A 17,076-nucleotide genomic window follows, 5' to 3' on the forward strand; every position below is an offset into this window, starting at 1 on the left:
CTCACCACTGTGCTGGGTGTGAGAAAATGGGGGGTCTGCGCTTTGCAACTTATAAATGCAACATCATACATTGAGTTACTTTTGAATTATAATATGGGTCTCTTGTCTCACAGATTTGCCTGATTGGCTGAGTACTCATCTACAGGGTGAGTGTGTACTGACTGGTAACCTTGAGCATTTCAATGCAAAGACCTAACAAAAGCAGCCACTAGATATTGTATTGAACACATAACGACCTTCATGATTGCACCTTTTTTTTGTCATTGTCATTCTCAAATTACCAATGAAACACTTTCAAACCACACTCCTTTGTTTGGTAAGAATTCTTCGTGGTATTCAAAATACAGCATTTTTATTTGTTTTTTTTGTTACTTATGTACATTTTCATGACACACAATATTAGATACTGCTGTTTCTGTCCGCTACCCACATGTCATTTAGAGAAACATTCTTGCTTATTATTTTGCTAGTAAGCAGCCAGTTTTGATGAAAGTGCATTTTTGAATTTCAAATCCAATGTTGGTGAAGGCAAATGAATGGCTTCATCCGTGGTCACACAGAGCCCAGGTGAAGATAATGAATTGCCGCTGTGGAAGACACGTTCCTGAGACACCTCTGGTATTAAAGTAGGGAGCCGAGTCTCAACGTTGACCTGTTTTTCCCCCCTCTCTCAAAAATAGCTCTGATGTGACCAAGATTAATGAGGTTTGGTAAAATACATACAATCTGATGAATGTGTAGGTGTGAGGGAATATCCTGGTTTCATTCTCTCACGCACACGCAAAATATTCATCCCGGTCGAGTTAGATTATACCAAACTCCTAAATTTGAAGCATCCCAAGAAGGTATATCTGTTGTGTAAATGCCGACAAATTGTCTAGCTACACCGGTATTGCTCCTAAATGACATAATCGTATGCGTAAAAGAAACTGTGCATTGTCATGTGTGTCTGTAACTGATCCCTAAAGCGCTAACGTTGGGCAGGACGCAGGGTCCTTAATTGAATTTTTTCAATTAATCTAATGTTTTCAAATTTCAAAAGGTGTGTCAACAAAGCTCCCAACCTGGATTTAGTGGGGAATCAGTTTGGTCACTAGAGGCCTCTCTTTCGCTCTGTTTTTCAATCCCTGCAGGAATAATAGCAATGTCTAGCGGCACATAAATGAACAGTTAAACACAATAGCTTCCTCTTGAAGAAAGTCAATCTGATACAAATGATGCACTCCCAAACTCTGCAGGTTATGTGAGAGAATTTACTTTTAGTTGCAGGTGTTGGTGATCTCACCTTGTGGCCCTCCAGAGTGCACAGCTTCCTGACATGGTACTGCATGAGCTCAGAAACTTCCTCTAAGAAAAGCCCAAAACATTGTAGACTCCTGCGTTGCAAGATGATGGTCTTCCTGGACGAGGGGTCGCTGTTCTTCACCAGCTCCACCCTCTTACTGGACCTGTGATGATGGCCTGAGGGTGCCACGGTGTGCTCCTCGGGCCCATTGGGCCCCCTCAGAACATACTGCTGGTGATATGGGTTAAGAGTGTGATACAAAGGTGGGACCTGAGTCTTTATCGCTTCCAGGGCCAAGGCGTGTCTATACTGACAGCAAAGGCAGCATTCCTCCAGAGGGTCACGGTGGGCCACCATGCCATGGTGGTGGATCCTGGGGAGTCGGCCGGTGTGATGCTTGAAGGGGAGGGAAGACTTGTGTGAGCCTTCAGCACCTATGGCATTGAAGCACTCAAATTGGCGTTTGTGGGAGGACATTTTTGGTGGTAGTCTCCCTGCTCCGGCTGAAGGAAAGGTCTCAGGTGAGCAGAAGAGGAGGGTCGATTGTCCGGATGTAGTCACGTTTCTTCTCACGCGCAGGAGAAGGTGTTGCACCACCCATCTTTGTGGCTTCTACTCAACCGGGGCTGAAAGAAGAAATTAAAACCGAGGGTTAAAGAAAATGTCGTTTGACCTTTTCTTGTGCGGGCAGACAGGGCAACTCAGTTCTTAGGCCTAAAATAGTGCCCAGGCAAGGGATAACAAAAAAGAGAATCCTTACACCTTTAAGGCTTATGGGGTAATCAGCACATGGTTATGTATTATTGTTCAAGGTTTATCTTTATCCGGAGGTAGCATAAGTCAAAGGCAACGTGACTTCTTAAGAAAGCCTTATTTGACATTAGACCTGTGAACAGTTATTTTGGTCGGCTCAAACTAACTTCTTCCTTTACCGTTCATGCTCAAAATATACTTTGTTATGCACACCGTGTTTGACACAAAATAGTACAATATATTCAGACTAAGCTTAGATTTTTTTCACCATTGTAAATATTTACTACATTTACACATGACAGGGTTGTTACATACGGTATGTACAGACAGCTAAGAAGATCAAAGAGTAAATAAAGATCGGGATAATGATCATAGAACCACAAATAAATCCTCCAAGTGACTTTGAATAACAAGCTTAAGTCCCAGTGAAGCAGAGAAAATGGACATTAGCTCTGTGATTGCAACTGTCGCTGAAGAAAATGAAACCTCAGCCAGCTTTTGCTGCAATCACTAACACAAGGATTACCTATAAAAAGCAGAAATATCTGCACAGTGCACAATGCATTTTTATTGTGACAATACTAGGAGGTAAAGATAATTCATTGTTGTCTGCTGGAAAGGCATGCGAGCCCACTACAAAATGCAGAATAAAAATGAATCTGTGGCTATAAAATAGGCTAAGCTTGACTGACACATATAAAGAGCAGGTTTGGCTGTTGCTGTGCTTGTTCTTTCGTATTAGTAATGGTGTGGACAAGTGCAGCAGCACGTGTTCACTTCAGTTGAACATCTTGGCAGAGAACGGGAGAGGGATTGATTGATGCTGCCAACCTCAGCCCTTAAGTCTTAAGGTTGAACGTACAGGATCCATTTATAGCCTGCAAAAAACATGTTTTGGCTGTAAATGGGTAACGAGGAGAGTCCTGAAATACTTTCTGTAGATTCTACTTAAACCAGAATATTCTGTCCTTAATTGAATTTTAACATTTGGTTACATTTTCCAGCTAATGTTTTAAAAGCAATCACATTATTTGTGTTCAACAGAAAGCATAAAGCATAAAATCGAATTTGATACAAGAAAAAGCGTGGCTGATAAACGTTTATTTGCAGGATCCCAACATTAAAGTTGCCACTGGATGTTTTGGGAATATAATAAAAAAGGTGCAGGGACATGTTGTGTTTGTGTGTGAAGATAACTAACCATTCAGTAAGTGTCCTCTACGCATTGCATTATAGTTACTAAACACAGAGTGCTGCTGTTTTCTTGGATTATTGCATCATTTCTTTGTGCCAATCACACAAAAATGATTATTATCCAAATACCTTAATTTGATTCTTTTCAAGACATGTTCCTTCAGTTAATAGTCCATGTTTCTCCTGCCGCACAAATGACTCTTAATGTACACAAGTTATTGCAGACCAGCCACACTGTGCCGAGTTCAGATCAATCGCGTATACTCACATCATCCAGAATCAAAAAAGAAACCAAGAGAAAACGAATAGTCCCAAAGCTGCGGCATCTACGGTGCTAACTCCCAAAGAAACGCCAGAGCTGTTGCATGAAGGGAAACCAGTTCAAAAGCCTCCCTGCAGGAGCGGGCCTACCTGCTAATCACATGCATGGGACGCTAAGGATAGAATGAAAAGCCCCGCTAATCACTCTGAGATTGGACTGAAATCTGCTGAGGCTTTGGACACATGACTTTGACTTCACCATTGCATAAAGGGAATTAAACACACTTTTAGAAAGCCGGTGAAGGCTCGGTAACGATCTATGACGAGGCAAATGTTGCTCCTCTTATTTGTCACCTTTAGGCCCTTCAGTCGTCTTTATGTGAACGCAGTTTCTGTTGGGTTTTGTTTCTAACTCTGCATATTGGTCACAATACCTGTTTGTATATATTATTCAAGATTAACACATGGAAAGTAAAAAACAAAATGATCTTTTTATAGATCAAGTGAAGTTGTTACAGTGGAACATGTTTTAATTACAATTACTTGTGTTGTAAGTTGACGCAGCTGAACATAAGTTTGTATGTTAATATCTTGATAAGTGATTGTGGGCTGAACAAATGAAAGAGACTTATTAAGTTTCTTCCTGAATTACTATATTATATATAGTACATAGTATAGTATAATACACTTGTAGATTTTAGTTTAGGTAAAATAACTGTTCTACTGGCACCACTTCAACATAGTTTCTTTTGATTGAAATGTACATGAAAAATACATGAAAACTAGTAAACCAAAAGCTGTCTTAATGCCCTATGAAGATAAATTGAAAAAGGGACGTCAGCGTTCAAATGACCTGTTTATTTTCCATTGAACTGTAATACTAATGAGGAAGGAAGTGCCCCCGCATGATTGTCCTCTGTTATTATAGCTGCATGTTTGGCAAAGTCTCTTCACAGAGTTTGTTGTGAAATGCACACAAGGCCCAAAAACACGTAAACACGCATGTTTCACTTCCACGTGTTTGCTGTTTTAGGGGCCGTACGTTCCTCATCTAAATACCTCTCGTGGGTCGGCTCTCTTTTTTTTTTTTTACAGGGACAAAGGAACCGCCACAGAAAACATGAAGACTTCCCCTTATCGGAGGCTCACAGAAGGCCTGCCGATCCCTCCCTATAATGACTTTCAAGGAGCGCCTCATCACGGTAGCTCCCACTCCCACACAGCATGCACAAGCACACGTACAGTAGGGGGCAAGCCTCCCCCCCCCCCTCCCCCTCCGGCTGCCATCTGTCTACGGTCTTAAGGAGCTTGACCAGTCACGGTGGGGCGGAGTTGACTCGAGGAGGGCAGATTTATTGTGTCCTGACTCACAGTAAGACCCCACCGCTGAGTCATGTAAGTAAATGCGGAGGACGAGGTTTTGTTCTCCGTGGGCTTTCCTGTGCGAGGAAGGCGCCGCCCCCCCCCCCCCCCCCCCACCTCTGCCCTCACTCCTTCCAGGCAAGTGAACCACCTTTACTCTGAGTCAGCTGAATGAAGTCATCATGAAGCGATGCATTTTTTTTTTTAGTCATTGAATGTTTGACTTCTGAAACAAAGGCTTTCAGTCTTCTTCCATCAATCAATCAAACGACTCAATTCAACAGCGGCCTGTCGGAGCTTTGAACCCACCACAAAGAAAGAACCTGCAGCCTGCCAGCCATGAACGGAATTAAATATCATTAGCAGCCATTTCAGTCTGCAGTCAGCTGTCTAGCCCCACCATGCCAACGCAGTATGGATCACAGTCACAGCAGGGAACCCTGAGGCTCCTCATCCGTCGAGCTCACAGGCGAGCACCGATTCTCGGGCTTAGCGCGTCCCCGCCCCTCCCTGGCTTCAGCTAAAATATCAGGGCTAATTAGTGTGCAACCTGCTGGGCAGCAGAACTGCTGCAATGTTACTCACACACCTGCAAGAGCTCAACCCAGGGAAGTTGATAAGTGGCTTCAGTTAAAGGCTTGAACCCAAGGTCAAAGTTGGATATAAGATGTGATAGATACTCCCACTTAAAAGTTACAAGGTAGTCACGTTGTTATTTAGTGACAGTGCAGTTACGTAGAAATTGCCGTTCAAACGTAACTACAGTTTAAGATGAGGCAATAAATTATGATAATAATAACAAGGATTTCAAGGAGTGTTCATCTAACACAAAATGTTCTTTAGTTCTCGATGCTCGATGCATGCCTATGTATGTAAGTGTGATTTGAAAATAATGGAGAAAATAAACTAATCTTCTAAGCCAATTACCAAATATAAAACGTGTCCATTAATCCGTTCTTTGGTTACACTCTGAATAGATGATCTGCCCCCACATGTTAAATAAAAGAGGCTGTATACACTCAAACCAACCAAGAGTGAACTATACAAACAAAGGGATTTATTCAGTCATGGTGTTTAATGTATGTGATTAAGAAGCTGTGCTAGTCTCATTGTTTTCAGAGCCCAGACAGGCTTTGCCCTTTAACCTTTACTCCCTCCAAGGTTGCAGTGAGGTCATGGTGAGGATTACAGGCAGCGAATCTAAATATAACCAGGAGAAGCAACCTTGACCTCCCTGTCAAACACAACTAACATTTACATTATCCTGCAGTAGCAGCCATTAGCTTTGGGGGATATCTAGTATGCTTAAATTGTGTGGGAAATATTACTAAAGTGTGAATTTGTAATTTTCTGTTTTATTAAGTTTGATGCAAATATTACACAAAAGGCTGTATGCAATTTCCCCAGGTATGGAGTTGTCCTGCTTTTTTCTGTTTTATCATGTCTTTCTCAGAATGATTTGGATTTTAGACAGATCAACAGCAACAGTATGTTAATATGAGCTTTAATCCTTAGTGTGCAGGGCAGTGTATACATCCACATTTGTGTGTAGCCACGTGACTAAGACGGCCATACCTTTTATAATGAATATATAATAAACTTCAATTACCTGTTTGATAAATACATAATTCCATCAATAAAAAAACCACGTTGAGGAAAAAAAAAACTCTGTCAGAAGTGGGATTCGAACCCACGCCTCCAGGGGAGACTGCGACCTGAACGCAGCGCCTTAGACCGCTCGGCCATCCTGACGGTGACAATTGTAGGGAACTCTAATGAATATATACCGTGTAAAGTACTTTATTACACTTTCTTTTTTTAGATGGATGAAGACGGGTAGATCAGTTGATAACGTTATGACGTACGATGTGCGAAAAATACAAGCTTAACGCACTGGTAAAATAACAATAAGCATGGATTTAGCTAGAGGAAACAAATATCCAACGTCATCTTAAATCCTATTATTGCAGCTGCAATGATAAAGGGAACCTAAAGTTCTTCAACGAAATATAGGACAGGAAATGTCTGCCTCGGGGGGGAAGTCGGCAACGTGCACCTCAGCTGATAGCGGGCAGCGGGCGCTGCGGCCTGCAGTGTCTCTCATGGCCACTAGATGCTAACTTGCAGAACACCACATCTATTAATGGAAGTTTTGTATCAGGCCCATGGTCAGGTGGTCCGTTGTCAAGTTGTTGTGTTCTTCAAAAGTGTATTACCAATAGCATACATCGTAGGTATTCTGAGTCATCACAGAAAACACAGAAAACTGCTCATTCGTACATATTTTACTTTTTAATTTTTATACATGATTAACTTCTTCAAGAACTTAGAGCCATCACAGTATGATCTTCACCAAAACTCTCTATAATTATATTTGTGTATGTTATATTTGTCATGTGTATTTGTTTTTACAGTATTCCTCATTAAGCCATTTAGTTGCGCTTATTCTACAATTACTTCAATTCAATTGGGACCATTTTAAGAGAGTGACGTACTCAACCTCAAAGGATTTATCCTGGTGTGGCTAAGTTGTTAAGAAAATGTGTCCACTCAAAGTTAGATCTACAGACAATATAAACCAATCCCTCTGACATTATTATTTGTAGATTGACCACAATATATATATATGATTATAAAAAACTAGAGTCAATAAAAACAATAATTAAATGTAATGAGGTTATGGTTCAAACTGATTTTTGAATTACTTGTTCACATTAATGGATAGTTAATAGCAAAAGAGATCAATGCTTTGTGAGTTCAGGCTTGTGGAGACGTGACTGTAGCTTTATTTGCTTACCAGAGCTTTCAGCTGATGCTCTTAAGTAGTCCGCCATCTGTAATAAACATGGACCTATGCTGCTCATATCCTGTTTTGAAGCCGTCAACATGGTGCTTTAGTTAAAGTGTCTGAACTCTGGGGATAGCGGCGTGAGTCATTTCCATGGATCTCATTTTTGATGTTGAGTCTTTAAGGAAACCGGGCTGAGCAGCCAGCAGGAAGGGATTCCTCCGAGCTCAGACATCAACAACATCCCGAGAATTAGACCCATGACGTGAAGGTCAGAGGAATGGGAGTGAGCGTGGAAACGATGCCACGGTGACCCATCGCCAAGGTCACACAGGAGCGCTCTTACCAAGACATTCTGAGTGTCAACAGAGCACATCAAGGCAGCGGAAACGCTGTGTGTCATGACTGACGCAGTTCATCTCTGAATTAGCAGCTATGATGGGGTTTGTTGTTCCTGTAGTCATATATGTAGGAACTTGCATCATTGATCAGTCATTTTACATCTCAGGTCCCTGGGGGATGGAGAATTAATCATCTCCGGGCTGGATGTTGTTGTGCATGAAGCACTTGTTTTTTTCTGTGGCAGTAAATACCAACACATATTAAAAAATATAATTATTTTTAATGTGATGTCATTTAATGAGCACATGATGATTAGCAGTCAGGAGTGAAAAAACATTATGCAGGTAACGAATGGAAATGGACGTAAAAGGATTAGAACCGTTGTTTGAGCATCCGTTGTTTAGGGAGAGGAAGCAAACACACATATACTGTATATGTTAAAACATTTAGGACTTAAGAACAAGCTGTCAATAGTCCTTCTTGTTTGCTTTGACTATCTTCCCCAGTAGCTGTTAAAAGGGCCTCCCTCACAACGCTGAATTCATAGCATCACTCATCTGAATCATTAGTGCGTCTGCATTTCAGGATGCACGCTGCGTAAACTTTGCTGGTGCAGAGTCCAGAGACATGACGGCAGTCTGTGGAAAAGATAGAGTCACTTAAGACATGCAGCCTATTCCCTTTTAACAAAGCAAAGCCATCATAATATCTCAACAAGTGAACAATTTCAAGCTTTCCTAACTTTGCAAAAATGACTTAATTAAAGTTTCACTGCATGTATGATCTCAGCATATGGATTGAATTAAATGGTCAGGGATTAAAAACACAGCACTAACTATATTGTAACCATGTCAATCAAAACAATTAATCCGAAATAGGTAGCGCCTCTTATGGGATCCCACGGAGAACAGACAAGGATGTTCTATCTCTTAAGTGCAATTAGGAAGCACAATAGGAACATCCTCCTCCACATAGAGGTGAAGAGTAACACCCCCCCCCCCCCCCCCCTCCCTCCCTGGGAGAATCTGCAGCAAAACAAGCAAGATAGCAAGATCCACACCGGTGCAATCCATGATGTCAGAGAGAAAGAGGGACCAATGTGTGCGGTAAAAATAGGACATGAACTGCAGTTTAGCCAAAAAAAACATATGGGCATGTGAGCTTTAATGTTGACTTTCTCATTTGAGTAAAACATTCTAATAAGCAACTACGCTAATCACTAAGGGAGTTTAGTGAAATGCATATACAGTAGTTTTGAAAGACATTTCCAAATCCTTTTTTTCCGTGCATCTTGCAGTACAGCACAAGCCCGGTAATCAGTCCGTGCTGATGGGGTAAATGGAAATCTAGCCTTCTCCTTCCCCCGGGTTGGCAGCCATGTGCTGGCCTCCCTCCGTGCTTTCGCCGGTAGCCTGTATCTGCTCAGAACAGGTGCCGGCTCGCGTTCGGCTGCAGCATTAACAGCACAGGTACGAGGGGGGGGGGGGCCCTTGGCTGCTCGTACAGTCCCCAAAGTTTTCCAGGGGTCCCCATCTGTGTCCCCCCGCACATCCTCTGCCACATGGCACCCGTCCCTCGACGGGTCTGGTCCATTCTTCGCCGGGCGACGTACACGCCTGCCTGCCACCCCACACTCTGCCTGTTGTTGAGCCACAATGAGATGAAGAATAGCTGCACCCATAATCCCTTGCTGTGAGATGTGTGTGTGTGTGTGAGTGTGAGTGTGTGTGTGTGTGTGTGTGTGTGTGTGTGTGTGTGTGTGTGTGTGTGTGTGTGTGTGTTTTCCCTCCTCCTTCCAGATTTAGGGCCAAGAACAAATTGTAAACAGGTTATTATGCTGCTGTGACACACTCCAACTGGAAATGCACTCCGACAACATTCAGTGTTTACTGATGTAAGTGTGTCTTTATCCATCGCATAGAAAATTTAATTTGGTGGAAAGTTCACTGTGTTCACTGTGATTAGGGTGTTGTAATGGGTGTGTTGTTTTCCATTTGAAAAGCTTTACAGAAAAGGAAGATCATCCCCTTAGACTCACTCAGAATAGTAATGAATATAATTGCAAATAATGACTTAAAATGTACAACTGCATACATTAGATGTCTTTGTGCAGCGACGACACAATGCATCAAATACACGCTGACGTACGGTTACTAGGTGTGAATGCCATCTCAGTCTCAAGCTTTGCTATTCCTGGACCGAAACAAAATTTCCCTCCCCGCCCACAGTTAATACAGCAATTAGCGCCATGCGGCACAAACGTTAGACCTCCAAACGTGACGCCGTCGGACGCTCCCTCCGCCGGCTGCACAATGGATGCCGGACCAACCAGACAGTCGGCCTCCTCCTCGCCTCCGGAGGACGTGATGTTCAGAGTGATCACTGCGCACTTCGGGCCTCAGCAGATGGATAATACAGCTGTGCAGGCTGTGAGTCCGCGCGCTGTTACCTTGACAGTCGGTGGTGTTGAGTTGGACCGCCGAGTTGTTTGTTTGCCCAGGGAAGTGACATGACGGCAGGGGAGGAAATAGGAAGCATAACAGACTACCTGACAGACTCATTCCACAGGCTTGACCTGAGATTGGAACCGAGCCAGTCAGCAATCAGAGAGAAATAACAAGAGGGGGGGTTTGTTGGTTCAGCCTATATCCTTATATCTGCAAAAATTGTTAATTTTGTGAACCTGCAATTGTGGGGAAGGTTCAATTTTGTCAAATTAATGGATCGTGCTCTCCCCTCTCACAGAAAAGGGGGGCTTTAAAGAGCAAGTGCCTGTACATAAAATGTATGCAGTTCACACAATGTTTGTTGACACTTCATTTTCTATTTCCTTTCTTGTTGATTTATTGCAGCTAAAACAGCAGCATTGGCTGTCTTTGGTTTTCAGCAAAAGCCTCTGAGTAAAGGTTAAGATGACGATGAGTCAACTTCCAAGCAGGAAAGGATTGAGGATGACAACTTGAGCGCTTTGCCCTGACTTTCCGAAACGTTAAAGTCACATGGGCCACACATCTCTGCAAAACCTCCTGTGATACGCTTCTTGGCTTCATTTAAATATATATATATATATATATTTGTGTATATACATTAAAATATATGTACGGTATGTATATATACAGATATCTATGGTAGCCAGTTGAAATTTCCATTTTGAAAATACAATTGTTCCTTTAGAAAATGTACCTGCTCCTCTCTGGCTGAATGAAGTATTTGAAGAATCAGCATTAAATTATCTGATGAATCCATTGTTACCCAAATGAAAACCGGGTCGTAGGTCCTAGTTACACTTACCGGAAACTATGTCATGGCCTCAGCGTTTTCTGAGTCATTCGGACGTGAAACCTGCTAAAGGGAGTAATACGACATGATGATAAAGTCACGGCTTTTTGCTTTTTGCTGTAATATTTGGGCCTTCCTGTGTGCACAGTTCTGAGTGTGTGCGCGCGATGATGCACTGTTGATGGTTGAGTCTTTGTCCTTGTTCCTGTTCCCGTGTTCTGCCCTGAGGTGGTGCACGTGTGACTGTTGAGACATCGCGAGGCGTTTTCACCAGGGGAGTCTACTAGGGCCTGATGGCGCACAGAAGATTACTCCTCAACCTGGATGCCTGGGGGCCCCACCTGTCCAGCTCCCACCTCCAGAATATGCTCGCACTCGAATGGACTCCTCTGAGTTTTGCCCCCCCCCCCCCCGCCAGAAGCACAAAGGGTAATGATCTAACCCCGAAGAAATGAACACGACCTCAGCCAGACGCGGACACGTGGTGTTTGATGAATGTTGTCATTCTGGGTCAGTTTGAATACAAGGTGTGTCGAGAGCACACCCACAGGGTTGAATAGAGTTACATGTGTTCCTAAAGTGCCGTTCTGTGGTGATTTTTGTGGTGTGTCTGCGGTCACGGTTAGTGACAGGGCAGGTCTCTGGTGAAAAATGGCGGTGAGCAGAGGCGCGCTAGCCAGATGCTAATCAGCACGGCGGCGTTTCCTCCCGCTCGCTGAGCAGCGGGTTCCCTTCCCTCTCTGTGGCTCTTTAATGCAAGGCCCGGCCAGGCCCAAACATCCTGACGGAGAGAGAGGCTTTTCCCTTATCAGTCAGGAAACACCGCTCCTCCGCCACATCCTCTTCGCAAGGAGCACGACTCAACCGTTCCCAAAAAAACGCAGGAAGACCAGCCAGACTCCAGGATTTGTCAAAAGCCCCCTGAATTCCTTTTATCGAAAAAGAAAAATTCAAGAGAACAGAGAGGGGAGGGGGGGTGGAGTGGGGGGGGGGGGTGTATAGGTAGAAAGAAAAAAGAAAGCACAAAAAAAGCGAGAGAAAAATGAGGAGGGTGTAAAACAGTCAACGAAGCCCTGGGATTTATTATTTTATTTATTCTGCACAGATTACGAAAGGTCTGCATCAGCAAGATAGACTGCTGGGTGAGGGGGTGGGGTGATGGGGGGGGTGGGGTCCGGAGTGCCTAAGAATGGCACCCAGAATAAGACTCCAGGAGAAACAAAGGACGGTGGAGACGGAGGCGGGTGGCGACGGCTGTGCCTGTTTTACACTAATCCTCTGTAGCGGGATGAAATGAAAGCGAGAGGAGACGGATGGAGGAGGGGGGGGGGGTGTCAGAACAGGGCCACTTGCAGTACAGCAGCTTGAGAGAGCGCAAGACTGAAGAATACGTGGCGCCAACGTGAAATTCAAAAAATCACTTCCCCCCCCTCATTTTGTATGTGAAAACCAACCGCTGACTACTTTTCTGTCTTTTATTGTAACTTATATATTTATTTATAAGGGTGGGAATGCATTTCATCTGTTGTGTATAAGTTACTCCGTGTGTGCACATCATCCAAGTAGCAACTTTGTTATATAAAAATGTTACTTTATTTTAAATTATTGTCTTTCACAAACTTAAATCAGCATACATTTATAGTTACCATTATTATTTTCCATGGTAGAGGTTATGATTATATATTATTAAGTACTTAAGAAGTATAAACGCCATTTGTCTTCATTAATACACGGTTTTTTTAAATTGCATAAGAAATGTCCAACTAAAACCTCATCCAATTTCAACAACTGAGGTAAGACTCCCAAACTAATGAGAGAGAGAGAGAGAACATATAGTACAAACATTTGAATGGAAAGCGTTGATAATAGCATTACAGTCAGCATTTATGCAAAACATCACTTAAATTAGCTTCTAAAGAGCATCTGTACATGCCGCAGCGGCAACAGTGACATTTACAAGTGGACAGCTAGTCTTTACGATTGTTCTTCTGGTTTGGAAATGTCGTGACAGCAGGAGGTGGCGTACTGTAGTGTTTTGTGTCTGCATCCCTGAGGCGTCCATCTCCCGTTCTAACGCGCTCCTCCGACGCTCTTGTGCTCTTTCCTTCGGCTCCGGACAATCATTTTGCCCAGCTGATCAGTTAAGGTTCAAATCTCGGCGGGACGACGTCGCTCAAATCTTCTAATGTGGAATTTGAAATGTACAAATCAAAGCACAGACCAGGCGCAGCGTCATCCCAAATGCCTTGAACCCCTCCGGTCGTGTCTCTGACGGGGTGCTTACGAGATGCCGTAGTTGTTGTTGTAGTAGGCCGCCGTTGCGTCCGCGAGCACCGAAATGAGGCTGGTTTCTGTGGGGCTGCTGGGACACGCGGAGGCGGCGGCGGCGGACGCGACCTGGATGTGTCCCGTGACGGTCATGCCGCTGCCCTGCTCGGGATGGAACCCGTTCCCAGTGGAGTTCAGGTACTGGTCAAACTCGTTGCGGTCCACCTCACCCAGAAGCTCTGCCTGGCTCAGCTGGTCCAGGGTCTCCAGGTGACCGTGTGTCTCTGGTGGGGGGGAGAGCTGACCCAGATGGCCCTGGTGGAGCCCGTGGTGAATCTGGGGGAAAGATGAGGTGCTGTAGTAAGACAGCGGAGGGCCGGGAATCAGCCCGCCGCCGGTTTGGGACATGTGAGGGACGTGACCCATGTGCGCGCCTCCACAGTGGATTTGGGTCTGAGTGTAGTCAGTGTGGTAGGGGGGCGGGCTGCCCATGTGCGTCTGGCTCTGGTGGTGCTCCTCTGGGCAAGAGGAGGAGCAGGAGGAGCTCCCAGACGTTGAATAATAAGAGAGGGGTACGTGCTCGTGGTCCATGGCGTCCAAGGGGGACATCTCCGGGGGAGTGGGCAGGCCGTAGGGGTACGTGTCAAAGCTGCCGTTTGAGCCGGCCGGGTCCCTGAAGCTCCGGACGCTGGGCAGGGCGGGGCTGGGGCTGGAGAACCCGCTCCTCATACCGCTGGGGCTGCCCTCGTCTTCGTCGTGGCGGCGGCAGAGGGCCCGCTGCTCGGGCAGGGCGTTCTGATCGGGGGCCAGCCCGCTCAGCAGGAAGCCCGGGTCCACCCGCTTGCAGATGCGCTTCAGCTGTTTTTTCCGGCGAGGCCGATACTTGTAGTTGGGGTAGTCCTGCATGTGCTGCACCCGCAGCCGCTCCGCTTCCTCCACATAGGGCCTCTTATCGGGGGGAGTCAGGGCCTTCCAGGACTTGCCTGCGAGAGGAAAAAGACGGTGTTATTGTTTGGGGGTTTCATTTTAAATATGAATCTTGAATAAGTTTCAAAGATTAGGCTGCAATTTATTGTTGCATCTTTTTTAATTTAATATTTAATGTCTGTACTAGATTAATGTCAGTCACCATTACCTTCTACATACCTGCATACATAGGTTCTAAATCCTTTTCACTTTCTCCTCGGATAATTAATATTCTAAATTCTCTGGGAAAATGTGTGTGATCACAAAACACTATTAAAAAAAGGTTAACTTAAAACAGGCATCTCAAAATATTAAGACACTATTTAGACAACTAATTTATTTTATTATTATAATTCATATTAATAGAATATTTTGTGGTGTAGAAATAAAAAGATAAAAACATTAGTATTCAGACTCTTCCCTTTAAGTTATTCAACGTTTAAAGGGACTTTGCCTCAAGTTATGAATACGTTATTTAAGATGCCCATAAAAGGGGGATATTTTACTATTTTATGTATTTTTTCGAGATGTGCGAGAGTGCCAGATTTTGAATTTAATACATAACACGAAATGTTTCAGTTTCTGTCCTTTTCTCTGTCCCTGGCCCTCATTAATCGATTGGTTTTTACCGATACGTCAGTGCCTTTTACATCAGAGGGGTTTTGGCGACGCGCTTCAGTCCAAAACAGCCGTGAAGTTACGTGTTTATTTTACTAATTTAACGTATAAGCGTATTAAAAACGTCAATTTGTTTTCTTCTTAAACATAGTAAATAGTTTCTACGTCATTTAATGTGCTGGAAACAGCTTTAAAACTTTTGTAAAACAGCAGAGGCCCCGGGGAAGTAATTATAAGTTATGTGGAATTACAACAGGAGAAGCAAGAAAAACAATACTGCTAATTACAATAATACGATAATGGTTTTAGTAATAATTGACAAGTCTAAAATGACTTAAATAAAACTCATCTCACCCAGCATTTTGCTGAGCTCGGCGTTGTGCAGGTCCGGGTTCTGGACGGCCAGCCGCTTGCGCTCGTCTTTGGCCCACACCATGAACGCGTTCATGGGCCGCCTGATGCGCGGCTCCGGCGCCTTGTCCACGGGGGTCCTGTGCGGGCCGTGTCCGTCGGGCACGTCCCCGTCTCCCGGAGGACACTCGAAGGACTCCGGCCACGACGAGTACGCGCTGATGAGGGCTGCCATGTGCGCGCGTTCTCCTCCGCCAACTCAAGACGCGCTTCTCGCTCGGGCAAGTTGAGTTGTGTGTGTGTGTGTGTGTGTGAGAAGCGAGGAGACGATTGTGAGGCTGCAAACTGATTTATTTGCACTCCGGCGGGGCTCTCGCTCAGTGGAGGGCTGGAGCTACGGGCTGCAGGCAGATGTCAGTGAAAAGAGTTGGGGGGGGGGGGCGAAACCAGAGAGATGTTCTCAAGCAGCGTCTCCTCCCTATGAATTATGATTCAGTCTTTCCTCGTGGAAGAGGAGGAGAGCGCTTTATATTTGAGGAGCCGGTTCCAGGAGAAGCCCCGGAGGACTCTCGGCTCCTCCTTGATTGCAAGTTGAGCCCCGTGAAAAGGGGGGGAGGGGGGAGGGGGGGAGAGAGAGAGAGAGAGAATGCAGGATTTCAACACCAGCATCTACTTAAACCGGCCTCACAAGAAAACCACTTTCCACTATGGGTCACAACCATGGCAACACAGTTGGTCATTTTTCCCCCCGTAAGTTCAGGTTAATGTGATGACAGAGAGATTTGGCGACACAGGGCTTTTTTTTAAATTTTAATTCCTGTCAAGGAAACCAGCACCTGTGAAACTTATCGAACCTGTTCGGCAGTAAACCCGAACATCCAGCTGTGCGTCAGCGAACCTTTACGCAGGCCGGAGAGTCGGAAGAAGAGCGTGTCTTACGTAATCACAGTAAGCTGCACACAACACTATTTTAATAGCTTTCGAAATATATTTGCATCCATACAGATTTATACACTTTGGGTGCAGATCCTTAGAAACACGTAAGAAATCAAACCAAGGAATAAACTAAACAAATCAGGTTCCTTCTGTGGCTGCGGATCAACTCCTTGAGTTCCTGTTGACAGGATACTCTCGCCATGGAGTAGTTCTCTCTCAGACACACACACACACACCCTGAGCGCAGCTTCTGTTGTATCGTAGGTCAGATGGTGTCATGGTTTGTAGTATTTATGGGGGAGGGAGTAACCGGAGAGGCACTGCAGTTTTAACTCTTCTTTAATTTCCTTCCTGCAGAGGCCAAAGGAACCTTGCAATTCTAATACATTGTTTGGTTGGTCGTGTCTCTTCAACTACCAAACTAAAGTGTCAGCTAGGGTTTAGTGTGAAACTTATCCCCCGACACACACACACACACACACACACACAGGAAGAGGATACGGCACCTGAAGCCATAGATGTGTAGCGCAGTGATATATAGGGCTGAGGGTCATGTGTGATGGAGTCAGTGAGCCGATTCCTGTACCTGCAGACGCACACATGCTATTGGGAGGAAACACAAGTTTCACGTCACATCTGCATATTTAGGCTTTCTGAAATGACCGATGTGTTA

At 44.6% G+C, this 17,076-nt stretch overlaps 2 protein-coding genes and 1 non-coding gene across 16 annotated transcripts in view; 1 reads left to right on the top strand and 2 right to left on the bottom strand.

Annotated features, from left to right (window-relative positions):
* Positions 1 to 17,076, top strand: part of rps12 (ribosomal protein S12) — a 209,637-nt gene that overhangs the window by 62,422 nt on the left and 130,139 nt on the right. For 2 of the 14 annotated variants that reach the window (XM_062559619.1, XM_062559632.1), the window contains exon 1: positions 3,282 to 3,291. The exons of the other annotated variants lie outside the window; for them this stretch is intronic. The gene's annotated coding sequence lies outside the window, so the exon portion shown is untranslated. Of the gene's footprint in view, positions 1 to 3,281; positions 3,292 to 17,076 lie in introns of those variants that run through there. 14 annotated transcript variants of the gene reach the window in all.
* trnal-cag (transfer RNA leucine (anticodon CAG)) lies at positions 6,525 to 6,607 on the bottom strand. The gene has a single exon. It is a non-coding gene; the product is annotated as a tRNA-Leu (tRNA).
* Positions 12,663 to 15,960, bottom strand: sox7 (SRY-box transcription factor 7). Its single transcript, XM_037449619.2, has 2 exons — positions 15,471 to 15,960; positions 12,663 to 14,515 (listed from the first exon to the last, which is right to left on the bottom strand). The coding sequence occupies exons 1-2, from the start codon at positions 15,700 to 15,702 to the stop codon at positions 13,545 to 13,547; spliced, it is 1,203 nt and encodes a 400-aa protein (XP_037305516.1). The 5' UTR covers positions 15,703 to 15,960; the 3' UTR covers positions 12,663 to 13,544.

This window comes from Pungitius pungitius, chromosome 20 (genome assembly GCF_949316345.1).
Source record: "Pungitius pungitius chromosome 20, fPunPun2.1, whole genome shotgun sequence".
Taxonomy (NCBI): Eukaryota; Metazoa; Chordata; class Actinopteri; order Perciformes; family Gasterosteidae; genus Pungitius; species Pungitius pungitius.